This window comes from Tubulanus polymorphus, chromosome 4 (assembly GCF_964204645.1).
Source record: "Tubulanus polymorphus chromosome 4, tnTubPoly1.2, whole genome shotgun sequence".
NCBI lineage: Eukaryota > Metazoa > Nemertea > Palaeonemertea > Tubulaniformes > Tubulanidae > Tubulanus > Tubulanus polymorphus.
Window position 1 is genome coordinate 17,821,092 of NC_134028.1, and position 15,018 is coordinate 17,836,109.

General features: G+C 37.9%; 1 protein-coding gene and 1 pseudogene across 5 annotated transcripts in view; one reads left to right on the plus strand and one right to left on the minus strand.

The window, feature by feature from the left end:
• Positions 1-15,018, minus strand: part of LOC141904732 (von Willebrand factor A domain-containing protein 8-like) — a 200,922-nt gene that overhangs the window by 137,236 nt on the left and 48,668 nt on the right. For all 5 annotated transcript variants that reach the window (XR_012619186.1, XR_012619187.1, XM_074793379.1 and 2 more), the window contains exons 15-18: positions 1,081-1,324; positions 768-883; positions 255-364; positions 79-185 (exon numbers count right to left, since the gene is read on the minus strand). Coding sequence is in view for 3 of the 5 variants with exons in the window: in XM_074793379.1 (XP_074649480.1) it covers positions 79-185; positions 255-364; positions 768-883; positions 1,081-1,324 (577 nt within the window). In the remaining 2 variants the exon portion in view is untranslated. The remainder of the gene's footprint in view (positions 1-78; positions 186-254; positions 365-767; positions 884-1,080; positions 1,325-15,018) is intronic.
• On the plus strand, positions 10,012-10,816 carry LOC141903284 (uncharacterized; annotated as a pseudogene).

Consider the following 15,018-nt stretch of genomic DNA (forward strand, 5'->3'; position numbering starts at 1 on the left):
CTAAAAAGAAAATTATCACATACTCAGTATCCCATGTAGCTATGTATCTTGTGTATCTATGGATATTGTGCAGTTTACCTGATCATTTTCAAAGAATAAAACATCGGGAACTTGAATTTTGTTTTCTGGTTGATAAATCTCAACTGAAGTTTGTCCAATCGTTAGAATGCCACCTTTGATTTTACCTGTAGATATGACAGTTATTTTAGTCGGGGCTCTTGATTGGTGGAATAAGAAGGAGCATTGATACTCACATGTTATAGGCTCATCATTGGTCATCGTTTGTTGTTTATGATCATCGCGGAAAATTCCAGATTTCTCTAACATTTGATCCAAAGTGTCACGAGCAAGATGAGGTAGAAACCTAAAGACAACAATATACACATGTACGTACGTATATGAGTGAAATACGGGAATGAGAATAAATATCTGAGAATGCAAGAGTTTCAGGATCTTAATTGACCTGTTAGCAGAGTGCAGTCTCAATATCCATCTGATATAGGATGTGATCTCAATTAAAGAATTCAATAAAGATTTTTGGACAATTAAAGTTAACCTATCCAGTAGTTAACTATCCACCAGGAGCCAGTTCCGTAATCATGGGTAAAATCTGAGTCTACATCAACTAATTAGAACTGAACTTAATTCAATCGCGTGAATTACCAAAATCTATTTACTGTGAAATTGGGCCTAATTTTTTCCTAGATTTAGGTCAGGTATGAAACTGTGGAAGGCTGATGATTGATATCAGTTGTATGTACATGTACCTGTAGAGACAAGCTTTGTGAACTGCTTCATACAAACTCTCAGTTGGATTTGTGGCTAATCTACGCGTAATTCGTATCAATTGCCTCGTTGATAAAGATGAGGCTAAAGACTGCATCTAAAAATAGACATCAACAGGTCTTGTTAAAGCCTGAAACTCTGGCTGTGTCTGGTTCCTGTCTGGAGCTGAGCTGCTGATGGTTGCAGTCTGAAGCCCAGAAGTTCTGGGTGCAGTCTAAAGCCAAGCTGCTGTTGTTTAGACATGTTTAATGCTGGGAAGACATTTAGAGGTTCTAATAATATCTTTGTACTCACAGTTGCATCATTGGATTTCCTCAATAAATGAGCTAAATTCAACAATGGTTTCATCTGTAGGTCACCATTCATAACAATTTGATCAAGGACCCTAGTTTCTTCATTGATTGAAAGAGGGCGCATTTGATGATAAAGGAACATGGTCAACTGGTCCGACCCAAGCCACTGATGAAGGGAACTACTGCTTCTTGGCGGTTCCGATAAACCAATTATACGAAATGAACGATGAATTGGGAAACAATTTCTGAAAAATAAACAACATCTCACATTTCCACTAGAGCTATAGCAATGACATAAAGCATATGAAGATCTTTAGAAAACAAGATACGGATAGTTAAAGGACTACTGAACAATTTTGTTAATTTCCTTGAATCAATAAATTATGATGTAATAAATGATAATCTAATGACCTTAGGTATATTTGTTTTCATTTCGAATACTTTTAAGAGGTTTTTTCTTTCTACGGCAAACCAAAATATACATAGTTGCTCATACATAGTTGCAATGCTCAGCAATCTGTGGTGACGTCAGCGCGAGATGTTGACAACCCAGAAGTATTATCAGCCTCGTTCAGATAGCGATAACAACAGGAGATTAAGTGATTATAAAAAAGATTTTAAAACGATTTTAAACTATGCCACGGCGTTGTGTGTACTACAATTGTAGTACACAAGATTCCTTGTTATTCAAATGGCCGGTTGATCCAAATATTTCTGGACTGCTTTTGTGAGTACAAAGCGAGCACAATGGAAGCCTTCTTCATCAAGTGTGCTCTGTAGAAAACATTCACAACAGAGGCCTTTGACAATTATAAGGAGTACAATGCTGGTTTTGCTAATAGGTTTGGACTATTACCTGATTAACCGATACCTTGATTCTACAGCTTTTGAAACAAATCATACTCAATTCAATTTTGAGTGACCTGAACCTAAGCATGTTATGTATAATTAGTTTAGAAAACAACTGACTATTATGATGCATTTTTCACTTCAATTTTCGATTAAAGAAAGATTTTGTACCAACTTTGCATCTCAATGATTCTGTTTTGTGGAATTCTGTTGACTCGCCTCAGAAAGCTGATTTTTCGAGTCTGAAGATGCAGAAAGGACGTTCAGCTTTTGAAAAAAGATGGAGGCTAGCAATGGTCAATGATGCGACTCAGCCAAGTGTAGCTGAACCAGAGCCGCAAAGTGTTGACTTTAGAATTGATGGCGATGGCGATCTCGGTAAAATGTGGGAGACTGTAGCTGTTCAAACTGAACCTAACACATCTAGTAAAGGTAATTACATCCATTTGAAATCCGGAATAAAATAGTTGCCTACCACCTTTTAATTTCATATTTCATTTGTTGATTATAGAAATTGAATTAAATTTAATCAGTATCATTTAGAAATATACTTTTAATTTCATATTTCATTTGTTGATTAACCCTTTCAGTGCTGGGTATTTTCCCCCTAAAGTGCTGAGCATAAATTGGGCTATTTTGGGTCTTTTTAAATATGCCCTAATAAAATACTTAAGAATAGCCTAATCCAAAAACTGTTGATGTATCCTACTAGGGGACATGAAGGGCTAAGTTGCAATGGCGAAAAAAGCTGCGGTTGCTATGGCAACGAGATGTCACATGACCTGGCGGCCATCTTGAATTCAAAAATTGGACCATTTCTGTTCAGAAAACTAACCCTAGCTACTCAAATCTTCAGAATATGAGTCTTTTGAGGATGGATGTATATACTGCCACATAAATTCTATAGTTTCATCAATTTTCAAAAGATTTCAACATAATTTGAAGTTTTAATGATGATTTTAGTAAAACTTGGCGCTTTTCCAGGAATTTCAAAAATCTAGATTATATATATATATATATATATATATATATATATATATATATATATATATATATATATATATATATATATATATATATATATATATATATATATATATATAGACCCCTGGTGGTAGTCTGTAACACTACAACAAAAAATAATTGACGCAATAAAACCTTGATTTTCGCTTACGAAACAGTATAATTGTATAACATAAAAAAAGTGAAGTTATCAAACACAACAAAAACAAATTCAAACTCTTTAGAACAAATAACTGTACTCATGTATAACAAATAACTGCGTATAAACTCATTTAGAACCAATAAATGCATATAAAGTCATGTAAAATTGCGATATCTAGTTTTTCTTTTAGTTGGTTGGTAGCCGGTTCATTCAGACGTTTCCGTAATAAAGTTTTGAGTGGTACAATCTAAAACAGTCCTTATCAATATGCAAGCCAGGTTTATCGGGACAATCTGCGCAGATCCAGACAGTTTTTATCTCTCTTCCAATAGTAGAACGAAGACCTTGGGCCCAACAAACTCGGCAAGCTTTCGTGGGTCGACGATCAGCTTTTGCATCCGATGAAGGCTGCTTCTGTGTAGGGAAATGGCGCCCTGTGAGACGAGTGACAACATTGATGATATACAATTCGTTGTTCAATCTTGGTGTGAATGTCAATAGAGTTCCAACAGTATCATGCATGAATGAGAGGAACGTCATGTTTCCATTGATATTTTTGTTCATCACTTTGTTTGCATTCAGGCAAACTTGCAGCAGAAGTCTTATGAAAATCTTCTTATACCACTTATACGCTTTTCTGATTGCTGGCATTGTATGTAACTGTTGATATACAGTGTCCACGCCTCCCATGTGCTTATTGTATTGATTGATACAGCGTGGTTTGATAATGTTATTGCCATCTCTATCTTTTTTTCCAGTCTCTACCATATCAGCAGTATGTTTAGTCGTTAGCATGAAAACCTGTTTTGGCTTCCCATCGGCCTTATCCTGAGATCCGCGGTATTTGACAGCTAGAAATCTATCATCCGACTGGGCACAGGCCATCTCACCTTTTTCTAATTCAGTGCCCCTCAAACATGCGGCGTAATTAGCACGATTTGCCTTGACTGTACCACACAGGTAAGTCCCGTTATCCAGCAGATATTGCGCTAAATCAGGTGAAGTATAGAAATTATCTGTGTAAAGCGTACGTCCCTCATTCAAATAAGATTGCATTAGATTGATTACAATTCTTTCGGTTTGTTTCATTTCAGGTTTTGGGTCCGCGTGATCTCGGAATAGATTCTCCCCAGTATAAATCATGAAATCTAATGTGATTCCGTCTGCTGTACAAAGTTCATAAAACTTTATCCCGAAGCGAGAGCGTTTCGTTCGAATAAACTGCTTGAATATCAGGCGCCCTTTATACAGCAATAAAGATTCATCAATACTAATATTCTCACCAGGAGAATAAACACGAGCACATGACTGCCTGACCTTACGCACGAAATTTCGAATTTTGTATAAACGATCACGATTTTCCTGCTGCACATTGAAGTCTGGGTGTTCGTTATCAGCGAAATGCAAGAATTTCAAGAGCAATTGAAAACGATCTCTTGTCATCGCTTGGCCGAATAACGGTGTCATGAATAATTCATCTGTTTACCAATACATGGGTATCTCAGGCTTATGAACGATTCCCATCAGGAGTACAAGTCCTATGAAGGTTCGAATTTCATTTGGGTTTGTAGGCGTCCACTGACTGACACGGGAATGATCACTCAGATTTTCCCTGTTACTTTGGATGTACTGTTCAGCGTACTGATTTGTTTCCTGGACAATCAAATCAATAATTGTGTCTGTCATGTATAACGAAAAGTATGTGTATGCTTTATTTTTGTCTGCTTCGAGTATACGTATGCGCAACCTTTCTTGTCCTGTGAACTGTATATCCATGGTGTAATCAGGTGACTGCGTTACAGCCCACTGGCGAGGTGGGGGAATGTTAGGCCGTGCAGCGCGTGCACCAGGACCGCGTCCACGCCCTCTACGTCCACGTGCACCACCTCCACGACCACCGCGTCCACGTGCACCGCCTCCACGACCACCGCATCCCCGCCCGCGAGGACCACGCCCACGTCCACGTTGAGCTTGTAAATCAGGCCTACCTACAATGGGACTGCTGCTCCGTGATCTTGATCGGTCACTGCTACCGTCACTGGCGGCTTCAGGCGCTGGTGTTTCATTCAAAGTTATTCCATCTGAATCTAAAAGAGAACAATGAACTAATTAGCATTGGCCAAAATAACTTGCAGTTCAGGTAGAACGAGGGGTCCAGGGACACCACGCCCACTTGGAAAGTGGTTTGAAATTCTCAACAATCTGACAATTTCAATATTCAACACCCCCTGGTGAACATATCTTGAAATCAAAGACATTGAAACTCGCTACAATCGTAGAACATGTCATGAGCTAAAATTTTGAAATTCATTGTGGTAACAAAATATTCGTAGGTACCAAAATAATATGGTAATACTAAGTTATTCCACTATTCAATGCCCCCTGGTGACCATTTACAAAAACAAATGACTTCGGACGGACGACAGACGAAAAGTGAACGCAATTGCCCGCTGGGACTATTGTCCCAAGTGGGCTAAAAAAACAAATACTGGCAGAGTGTGTGAATCAGGCCTACCATCAAGAGAACTGCTGCTCCGTGATCTCAATCGGTCACTGCTAGCGTCACTGGCGGCTTCAGGCGCTGGTGTTTCATTCAAAGTTATTCCATCTGAATCTAAAAGAGAACAATGAAATAATTAGTGTAATATTGGCCTATATTGATTGTATGACTACCTTTTTGAATAGACCTAGGGCTAAAGCCAATGAATACAGCTGTCAATAAGCAGCCTCAAAATATAGCCTATACTAGAATAGGCAGATATTGTATATTGGAGCGCTTTATTTATAGGCCTAAATGTTTTGATTATCATTATATAAAACGCCGGGCATCCTGGAAATCGCTACAATTAAAGTAGGCCTATGGAATGAGTGAGTGTTCTTATGAATTATAAGTATATTCTGTGATTTCATGTATTTTCACACTGTCAATACATCAGCAGGCATCACGGTATACACTACGGGTATAGCCTACACTACAGTGTGGCGTTTGAACTGCAGCGACGAATACCGCGGCAATAATTTACTGAATTACGTTTTTTTCTTCGAATACCATGTTTTTGACACATACATGTAGTAGTAAATTCACCGCAGAACCTGTCAAAATCGACAATTCGCGGCGGCAATCAAAATTTGTTTTCAACGGCAACGTGCCTGTACAGTACATTAGGCCTACTACTGCTATAGCCAATAGAAAAAAAGCCTCACCTTCTTCCGATAATTCACCGCCACTATTATCTGAATATTCCCAATCGGAGTCAGCATGTGAGGGGCCAGCGTCTAATTCATCGTCCCGATCCCCAGACTGGTCGGAATCTTCATCCATAGCGATAGAATCCAGTGCTTGATCCAGCGTAAATCTACGCCGCTTCGGACGATGCGCCGCCATTTTGTACAAAAACAAAACGCTACGATTTACAACTCGATGAAATCAATACTTATAATACTGCAATATTACCCGCATATTACTACAGGCGCGTGTCTATAGTATTCCTACGTATGTAAATTAGTGTTAGAAACTGTCAGAAGGTGGCGCCAGGGTACGTTCACTGAAAATCATCGGTGAATAACGGTACACCGTGTCGCGGTGTACTAGCAAAGTCGATCACCGAATTATACACCGCGCTGCGGTGTAGACGCACTGAAAGGGTTAAAGAAATTGAATTAAATTTAATCAGTATTAATCTCATTTTCAAACAAGATAAATCATGCATTTAATCATAATGCATTTAATAAAGATCTATATGGTCCAGAGGATTTGGTTTAAGATTAGGTTAAGGGTTATGTGTAAGTAAAACATTCCAACTATATTTGCCTGCCTGGGTGGTCTAGCAGTGTCACTGTGCTAATGCTTGCAGGCCTGAGTTTGAATACTGTTCTTTTCTCTCTGTTGTATTTTTTCTACAGATTTTTTGAGTCGTGGAATTAGTATGGGATTCTAATCAGAACAAATTACTATGGGCAAAATAGCACCCATATATAACAGGAATAATGCCCCCGTCGGTGATCCTGTGCCCAAAAACTGACCTGATCAGAATCAAGATGGATGACTGCCGAAATCAGCACTTTTTACACATTCTTTTTTAAAATTTTCAAGGGAAATTTTGAAGGTGCTTTGATCAATCAATCAGCAGGCAGAGCAACCAGAAAAGAAAAAAAACAATAGATGCTTATAAAATGTATGAAATAAGATTACATTTTAATAAAGTGAATAAAATTTTAATAAATTCAATAAAGTGAATTTGACGCGTCAAAAATGCTATTTCAATTTTGACAGTATTTCCATGCCAAAGTTCAACTGTCAAAACGGTTTTAGAAAAGGACGGTTGACAAACAGTCAATAAGGCCTACTTTGAAACCATGGATGACTGGACCAGATGGTTATTTGACTCTAGAAAATCGACTGTTAGGCCTCAACTAGTCTTTACGGATTTCAAAAAAGCATTTGATAAGGTCCAACATCAGCAATTACTAAACAAGCTATTTGGAAACGGTATCAATGATGGGTCGCTTAAATGGCTCAGCAGATTTTTCTTAACGAAAACAGGTGGCCGTAATCAACGAAACTATCTCATCTTGAATAAATGGGTCTAACTAGCGGAGTCACGCAAGGTAGTACCATAAGTCGTCTTCTCTACACTCTCCTGATAGATGATATACAGAGTAATTCAAAATCTCCGGACAGAGTATATTTAAAAAACGACCTTAACAAGCTGTGTTCCGTTCATGGTCAGAAACATGGAAGATGGGCTTCAACCAGAAAGGCATGATATGGATATTGGATACAAAGAAAACCCAGGTTCAGATAATTCCTTTGTGTTCAAATGAGAAGATCATTTTGTTCGAATAAAGATTACTCAACAAAAAGACTATTTAGTTCCACCAAAATTTTGCTCTTTGGAACAACAAACACTTCAATTGAACAATATATCTGTTCAAACAAAAAACTTAATGTTCTGACAAGAAAATCTTGTTCAAATGAAAACAACTCCATTTCATGGAACAATATGCTTTTTGTTCGAATGAAAACTTTTCTTCGTTCTGACAAAAAATTTGTTCTTTAGTTATTGTTAAATGAAAAACTTTTGGCCCAGGGCCAAAACACTAGTAATAAATTCATTTATTTTGATACTGTCGATAACATATTAGCGAGTTCAGTTAAAATTTAGGTAATTCTCAGTGACTGTAACTGCCATTAAAACTGACATTAGTTATGTAGGCTAATTCTCAACAGATGTGTGCCACAACGACGACTCATGATGTAACCTCTGAGGAAAAAAAAGTTTAACCAGTTATTTTTTTTCACTGTCTTAGGCAGTACCATTCGATCTGTCAACAAAACCGACATGGTGCCATGACCAGGATTATTGCGGTTAAAAATCACAACGCAAATTTGACCATTTTAAGACTGGAAGAGTCACCTGGATCACCATGGAGATGAAAATCGCCAAGAGAAAGATGCTGATGGACAGTTTTGATGAAGAAATAAAAACCTTTGTCAAATGGTCCAAGAAGAAAACGACATCAGACGATGAAACAACGTCCGCGCATCTAGAAGAATTGCGAGTTACTCACGAAAACATTCTACAACTCAACGACAAGATTGAAATCGGTTCAGAAAAGAATCCTACGGAGTATGCCAACGAGATATCAGCAGCGAAAAAACGATGTACCGAAGAACAAGATCGTTTCAAAGAAACGCAGAATTTATAGTCCCGAAACTGGAATTGATGGCTATGGCAATGGGTATAGCGTTCGCCGATAGGTTGAAAGATACGTACAAAGATTGTTACTCAAATATACTAGTTACATACATAACGGATTCTGAGATAGCATTGCACTGGGTCAATTCCAGTCATAAATTAAAGCCATTTGTTCAAAACAGAGTCAATTTTATTACCAGGCACTAAAAGATTTCTGCGTGGTATCATGTCGAAAGTAGGGCAAACATAGCGGACATCCTATCTAGGGGAGCTATTTACATAGAATTGCTCGAGTCAGATTGGGTTAACGGGCCAAGATGGCTAAAATTACCCAAACTAGATAATTAACCCTTTGTCTCAATCGCAAAGGATGACGGTTGCTTTAGCAGCTGGCATTGAGGACAGCGACTTTGATGTGCCCGACCCGGCCAATGGTGTCGGGGCAGTGATAGAGGTGTCGAAATACAGTAGTTACACTCGGTTACTTCGGGTTACAGCCCTAGTTCAGAAAGCCTTTAGGAAGAATTTGAAAAACAAACGCTCTATCAGTGCAGAGGAAAAAATGAATAAAGCTGAGACCTTATGGGTAAAGCATGTACAACAATCGAAGTATTCGGATGCTTATAGTTATTTGATTGATACGGAACCCCGGAAATCGAAGCCCCCGCCTATCGTTCAGCAACTAGGGTTATATTTGGATAGTAATGAAGTAATTCGCTGTGGCGGGAGGTTGCTACACGCAAACCTTCGTTACGAAAATAAGAACCCAATTTTGTTACCTAACATGTGCACGCAGCACTGTAACGAGTTCCCAAGCAAATGCAAAAAGGGCCCTAAAAAGAAAGATAACAGAACACATCACTGTCACTTCACTTATCTGTTGATAAAAGATGCACACCTTAGAATGGTGCACTATGGATTAGGTGCCACAAAGTGCTCTGTACGAAAGCGATTCTGGATCACTGGTTTGCGATCATTTGTCAAAAAGACACTTCGTGAATGCGTAATATGTAAAAAGATGACAGGAAGACCTTATCTTAGGCCACCTGCTCCGCCATTACCCGAATTTAGACTAAATGACGTAAAACCGTTTCAATCCACCGTCATGGATTTCACAGCTCATATATACGTAAAATTCGGAAAGAACATCGACAAATGTTACGTATGCTTATTTACATGCTGCACAACGAGAGCAGTGCATTTGGAAGTAGTTCCAGACATGTCGGTTGCTTCGTTTATACGAGCGTTTAGAAGATTCACAGTGTCGTATGGAATTCCAAATTTGTGATAATGCCAAGACATTTACGGGGGGTGATTTAGAATTGCAAAGATTGTACAAAAACACACATGATGAACGATTTCAGGAACACTTAGCGGAAAATCGTATTAGCTTTAGGTACATGCCCGTCCAAGCCAGCTGGTTTGGAGGCGTACATGAGCGTTTAATCGGCGTGTGCAAAAATTCAATTAAAAATTGTCTAGGTAAAGCTTTGGTGTCGTATGATGAGTTTAATACAGTAACCAAAGAAATTCAGTCAGTAATAAACAACAGACCTATGACATATACTTCAAATGACATCGGAGACCCAACACCTTGAACTCCAAATAAACTTATGTTTGGGTATGAAGCCACCGGGCTACCTAGTGAGAATTTTGAAGATGAATTCGACCCGTCGTTTGGTAATAACAAATCGGATCTAGAGAAAACGACGTTTAATAGAACTAAGATTATAAATCATTTTAGAAACAGGTTCTATTCAGAACATTTAGCTACATTACGTGAACGACACTCACATGAGGTCAGTAAACAGTATGCAAAAGAAAACACCATAAGTTCAGGAGATGTAGTTATTGTTTTTGACAAAGATCTTCCTAGGATCAGGTGGAAATTGGGAGTTATTGAAGAGTTACATGTCGGTAGCGATAGAAAGGTTCGGTCAGCCACGGTACGAACGGCCACCAGAAGATCGCACAGAGCTATTGGACGTTTATACCCATTAGAAATCACTGTGGATACTAAATGATTCTGGGGAATCAGAGCCGAAACAGGTAGCTGTTGAAACTGAAAACAGGCCTGTCAGAACGGCTGCTAAACAAGCTAGAATGCTAATCAACCGTCAATTGTCAGATGAACCGGATTTAGGTTGAAATATTATACCGTTTTACGTGGATGATGTTTTGTTAACATAAATGAAGAATGTAATAACACTTGTATTTTGTAAATTGATTAGAATTTTCTATGTTTGGTTGTGACACATTTTCTGGATATTTCATTGTATTAATTAACTGATTGTATTAAAACGTTTCTGTAAACAATTTCACCCTTTCGGTGCCAAGATTAACTGCCGGCCGCGGATGTGTCGATAACATATTAGCGAGTTCTGTTAAAATTTAGGTAATTCTCAGTGACTGTAACTGCCATTAAAACTGACATTAGTTATGTAGGCTAATTCTCAACAGATGTGTGCCACAACGACTCATGATGTAACCTTTGAGGAAAATAAAGTTTAACCAGTTATTTTTTGAACTCAACCGAATAAGACGTATTTGTCTTCACTGTCTTAGGCAGTATTTTGTATGATGATACCATTCGATCTGTTAACAAGATTGACAGATACCTCGTCAACACTACATACAGCATTTCTCTGGTGAATCTGTTCGGCCTGTTTAGTTTAGGCCTACGACTCGCCGGTACTTAAGTGATTTACGTTGTAGCAAATATCTGGTAAATTTGGTAAAGGAAAATAGAATATTGTAAAACTAACTGTTTGAAGCCCGCGGGCAAATCACTTGGTGTAATAAATCTATTTGTACTTGATTTGATTCTCATAGTGAGGACCCCTCGCAGCGGATCCGCGGAACGACGATGAATGACACACGTTGATTATCGATCTTTACAGCTCAATTGTACGGGCAACGCTTTTATATGGTCATACCAATCTATCCTTAAGATGCCATTATCCTCCCGAATCCTCCCCCCATAATTTTCAATGGTTCTGCATTGATCTCAGACATGATCAAAATGAATCAAAAAGGTTAGAAATCCGACTAAGGTCGGAAAATTATCATCCCTGGCAAATGGTGAAGGCTATGCTTCGAAAACGTCATTGTGCAGAGGAGGAACATATAGCTATTTTGTAGGGGCACCTAGAGACCAACACTTATACTAAATATGGAGTATGTGGTGTAGGTACGTGGCAGAAAATTTCAAAGTCGTGTTCTACAATGATTATTTGACACAGCTAGAGAAGGGAAAATCCTTTCTAAAAATGCCTGGTTTGTCTTTCTAGTTCAAATATTAAGGAATTTATGAAAATGATACTAAAAGGATAAGTATGATTGCAAATAAGTAAGAAATGCGCAAAAAGTATCTTAACTACCTTAATATAGAAAATCGCACCATGTAACTCGCAGGGATAATAGAACATAACAAGAGCTCCGCATATATAAGTTTCGAAAGTTTATATATATTCATTATTCAAAAAGTTATAGATATTTAACAATGTCAATCAACAATCATAAGCAATTATCGAAATGCATGAAAAACTTCCTTTATATTCAATATAGAGCTATGAAACTTACAGGAATGATAGCTTATCTATTGGGGAACATATGGCATAGCTCAGTTTTCTTTTTCTTCTATCTTCCCATAATAGAAAAGTTGAAAATTTTTCTCATCATGCCAGTAGTGTCCGATATCTCGACTGATACGTTGTCTAGAGAGCAGATCTGTTAATTCTTGCAGTTGATGTGATTCTAGATCAGGAAACTTACCCAACCTCTTCAACTAGCATCTTATCAATTCTTTTGCAATCAGCCATACAGCGTTTTTGGACTTTATACACTCGCCAAAGTGAAACGTCTCTTAAAACTTTCCTGTCCTCCTTGCAGCTCTCTGCATCATATTGTCTAGCTTGCATGACAGAAAACTGCACCAAGTGGTCTTGCTCTGGTAATTCAAAGTACCCAAGAACTCATTTATGCGATTCTTCTGGGCGCATAATCTACATAACAAGAGGCCCATGGGCCTTGAAGCATTGGTAGATTATACTGTGGTAAGGTATTTAGTGGTTATAATGTTATACATCTGCCGGCAAATGTTCTAGGACGATGTTGATTGGCAGGACCACAGACTTAAAGGTCAATTTGTCTAGTACGATTTTCTTTCATGCTGAAAATGAATTTCTTTTCTGCCGAACGATTTAACCCAGTCTATTTGTCCTGTTTAACCTCATTAATGCGATTCTGTTACAAAGACGAAACTAGTTTATTCTGATGTTTTCCATCATGTCCTAGCCAAGATATTTATATCAATCAAGATTCGGATACAAAAACCCATTTTTATACATGGACTGAGACCCTACTGAATTATATGAAAATAAAACCAGAAAGATTTTTCTGAATGCAATTACTAGATTCTCTGATGCATAATAGGTACGTAAATTAAATGCATGCAAAATGTCACAGAGAGCTGGTGTCACTGAGGCCGGCTGACAATTGTTTGTTTGTCTTTTTGTTTGTTTGGCTTTACGTCGTTTGGATCTTGGGTTCCCAAGGCTAACCCTATTGGATTGTTCATTTAAATTCACGACGGTAGGGCCTTTGACGTGTTGCCCGCACACTTTTTAGAGTCAGCAGGACTCGAACCTACTATACGTTCATTATTATCAGATTTTTTTGGAAACTATCTACCATTACAATCTTGAAGATACTAAGGAGTTATCCATATAAGTAAGAACGATAAATGATACCAATAAGACGAGAAAATAACAGAATTATGACTTTAAAACTGTAGATGTTGAGATTCTATCACGAAGCTGCGGCAAGCGAGTATACGTGTTGCGTAGATTCTAATATGATGGATTAGACTTCTCCAATAAAATCATCAAAAAGAGCTACGAAACCAATTCAAAATATAGTTTTGATCATCTCAAAAAAAATAAAACACTTGGAACCTTCTACAATTCGGAGTTTGTAAGAGTAGAGGATCTCTGTTTAAATGTAGTTCTAGGATGAATACAAAAGTCACCCACATTTCAATGCATTTTGTCTTTGAGGTAGGTGACCCAACACTAGCATCGCTAACGGCGGTGGCTAACATTAAAATCATCTGAAGAGAAGTATTCAATCGTGTTTTCATAAGTAGCACAGACAGCGACTGGAGCTGGCAGGAACAAATACCTCAGATATATCTTTTCCCTTGGTCTTATTGATTTGAATGCGGAATAGAATTTAATTTTCTGAAATTTGCTGTTTTACCTTGTTAATTAAAGTAAGATTGAATTGCATTTGATATTTTTTGCAAAAATAAAATTTGATTGAATTTGCAGTTTGAGCACATGGCTAATTAGCATATTAAGGTCATCCATCTGTTTTGAAAAAAAGCTATTTTTCCCTGACTATGCACAATTGTCAACGATATTTTCTGTAGTGGAAATAAAAATATTCCTCCCAAAAACCAAATGTACTAAAGATCTCACAGAAATCGATATTGAAATGCAATTTTAGATCTTAAAATAAAACCCGGAAGTAAAACGGTAGGTGATAGATGAACAACTGCTGATCTCTGGAGCTAAGCCAATCATAGAGGAGTCTTTGCTTTTTGATTGGCTTTTTAAAACAGATATTTTTGCGATCAAATTATCGCGAAGAATCTCACATAAATTTTAACGAGGCCCTCTTTCAAAATTCAGCTTCATAGGGGTTGGAGAATGGATAATGCGCTAATGAATGATTTGTATGAATATATGCTCAGTTGCACAGTCAAAGAGCCTTTACTCTGGAAACCATGCCATTTAAATTCGCTCCATTTGTATAGTAAAAGGCTCAGCCTACGGCTGGCCTGATAAAATGATCTATCATTATTGGTGATATCGTATCATGGTGATAGCCTTACCGTTTGATGCTTCATGAAATAGTTTTAACTTTAGTAAAGGCGTTCCCACACGATCATAACTTACCTATACGCAGGGATGAGAACTGCCCATATTGAAGTATCCCGAATTAAAGCCCCTTTAGAATGAGACGCCATATTGGTTTTTCAGACTCCACAATTGTGCTAACTACCACCAAAAACCGTCTTAAGGAGCACTCCTAAATACATAGCACTCCGATGTGACGTGCGCGATTGAGGCGATTTAGGCGATCTCAGGAATGAAGAAAATGGAAAAAAAGGTCAGAAATCCATCTATGGTCGGAAGATTTTCATCCCAGTTTACGGGTCTCA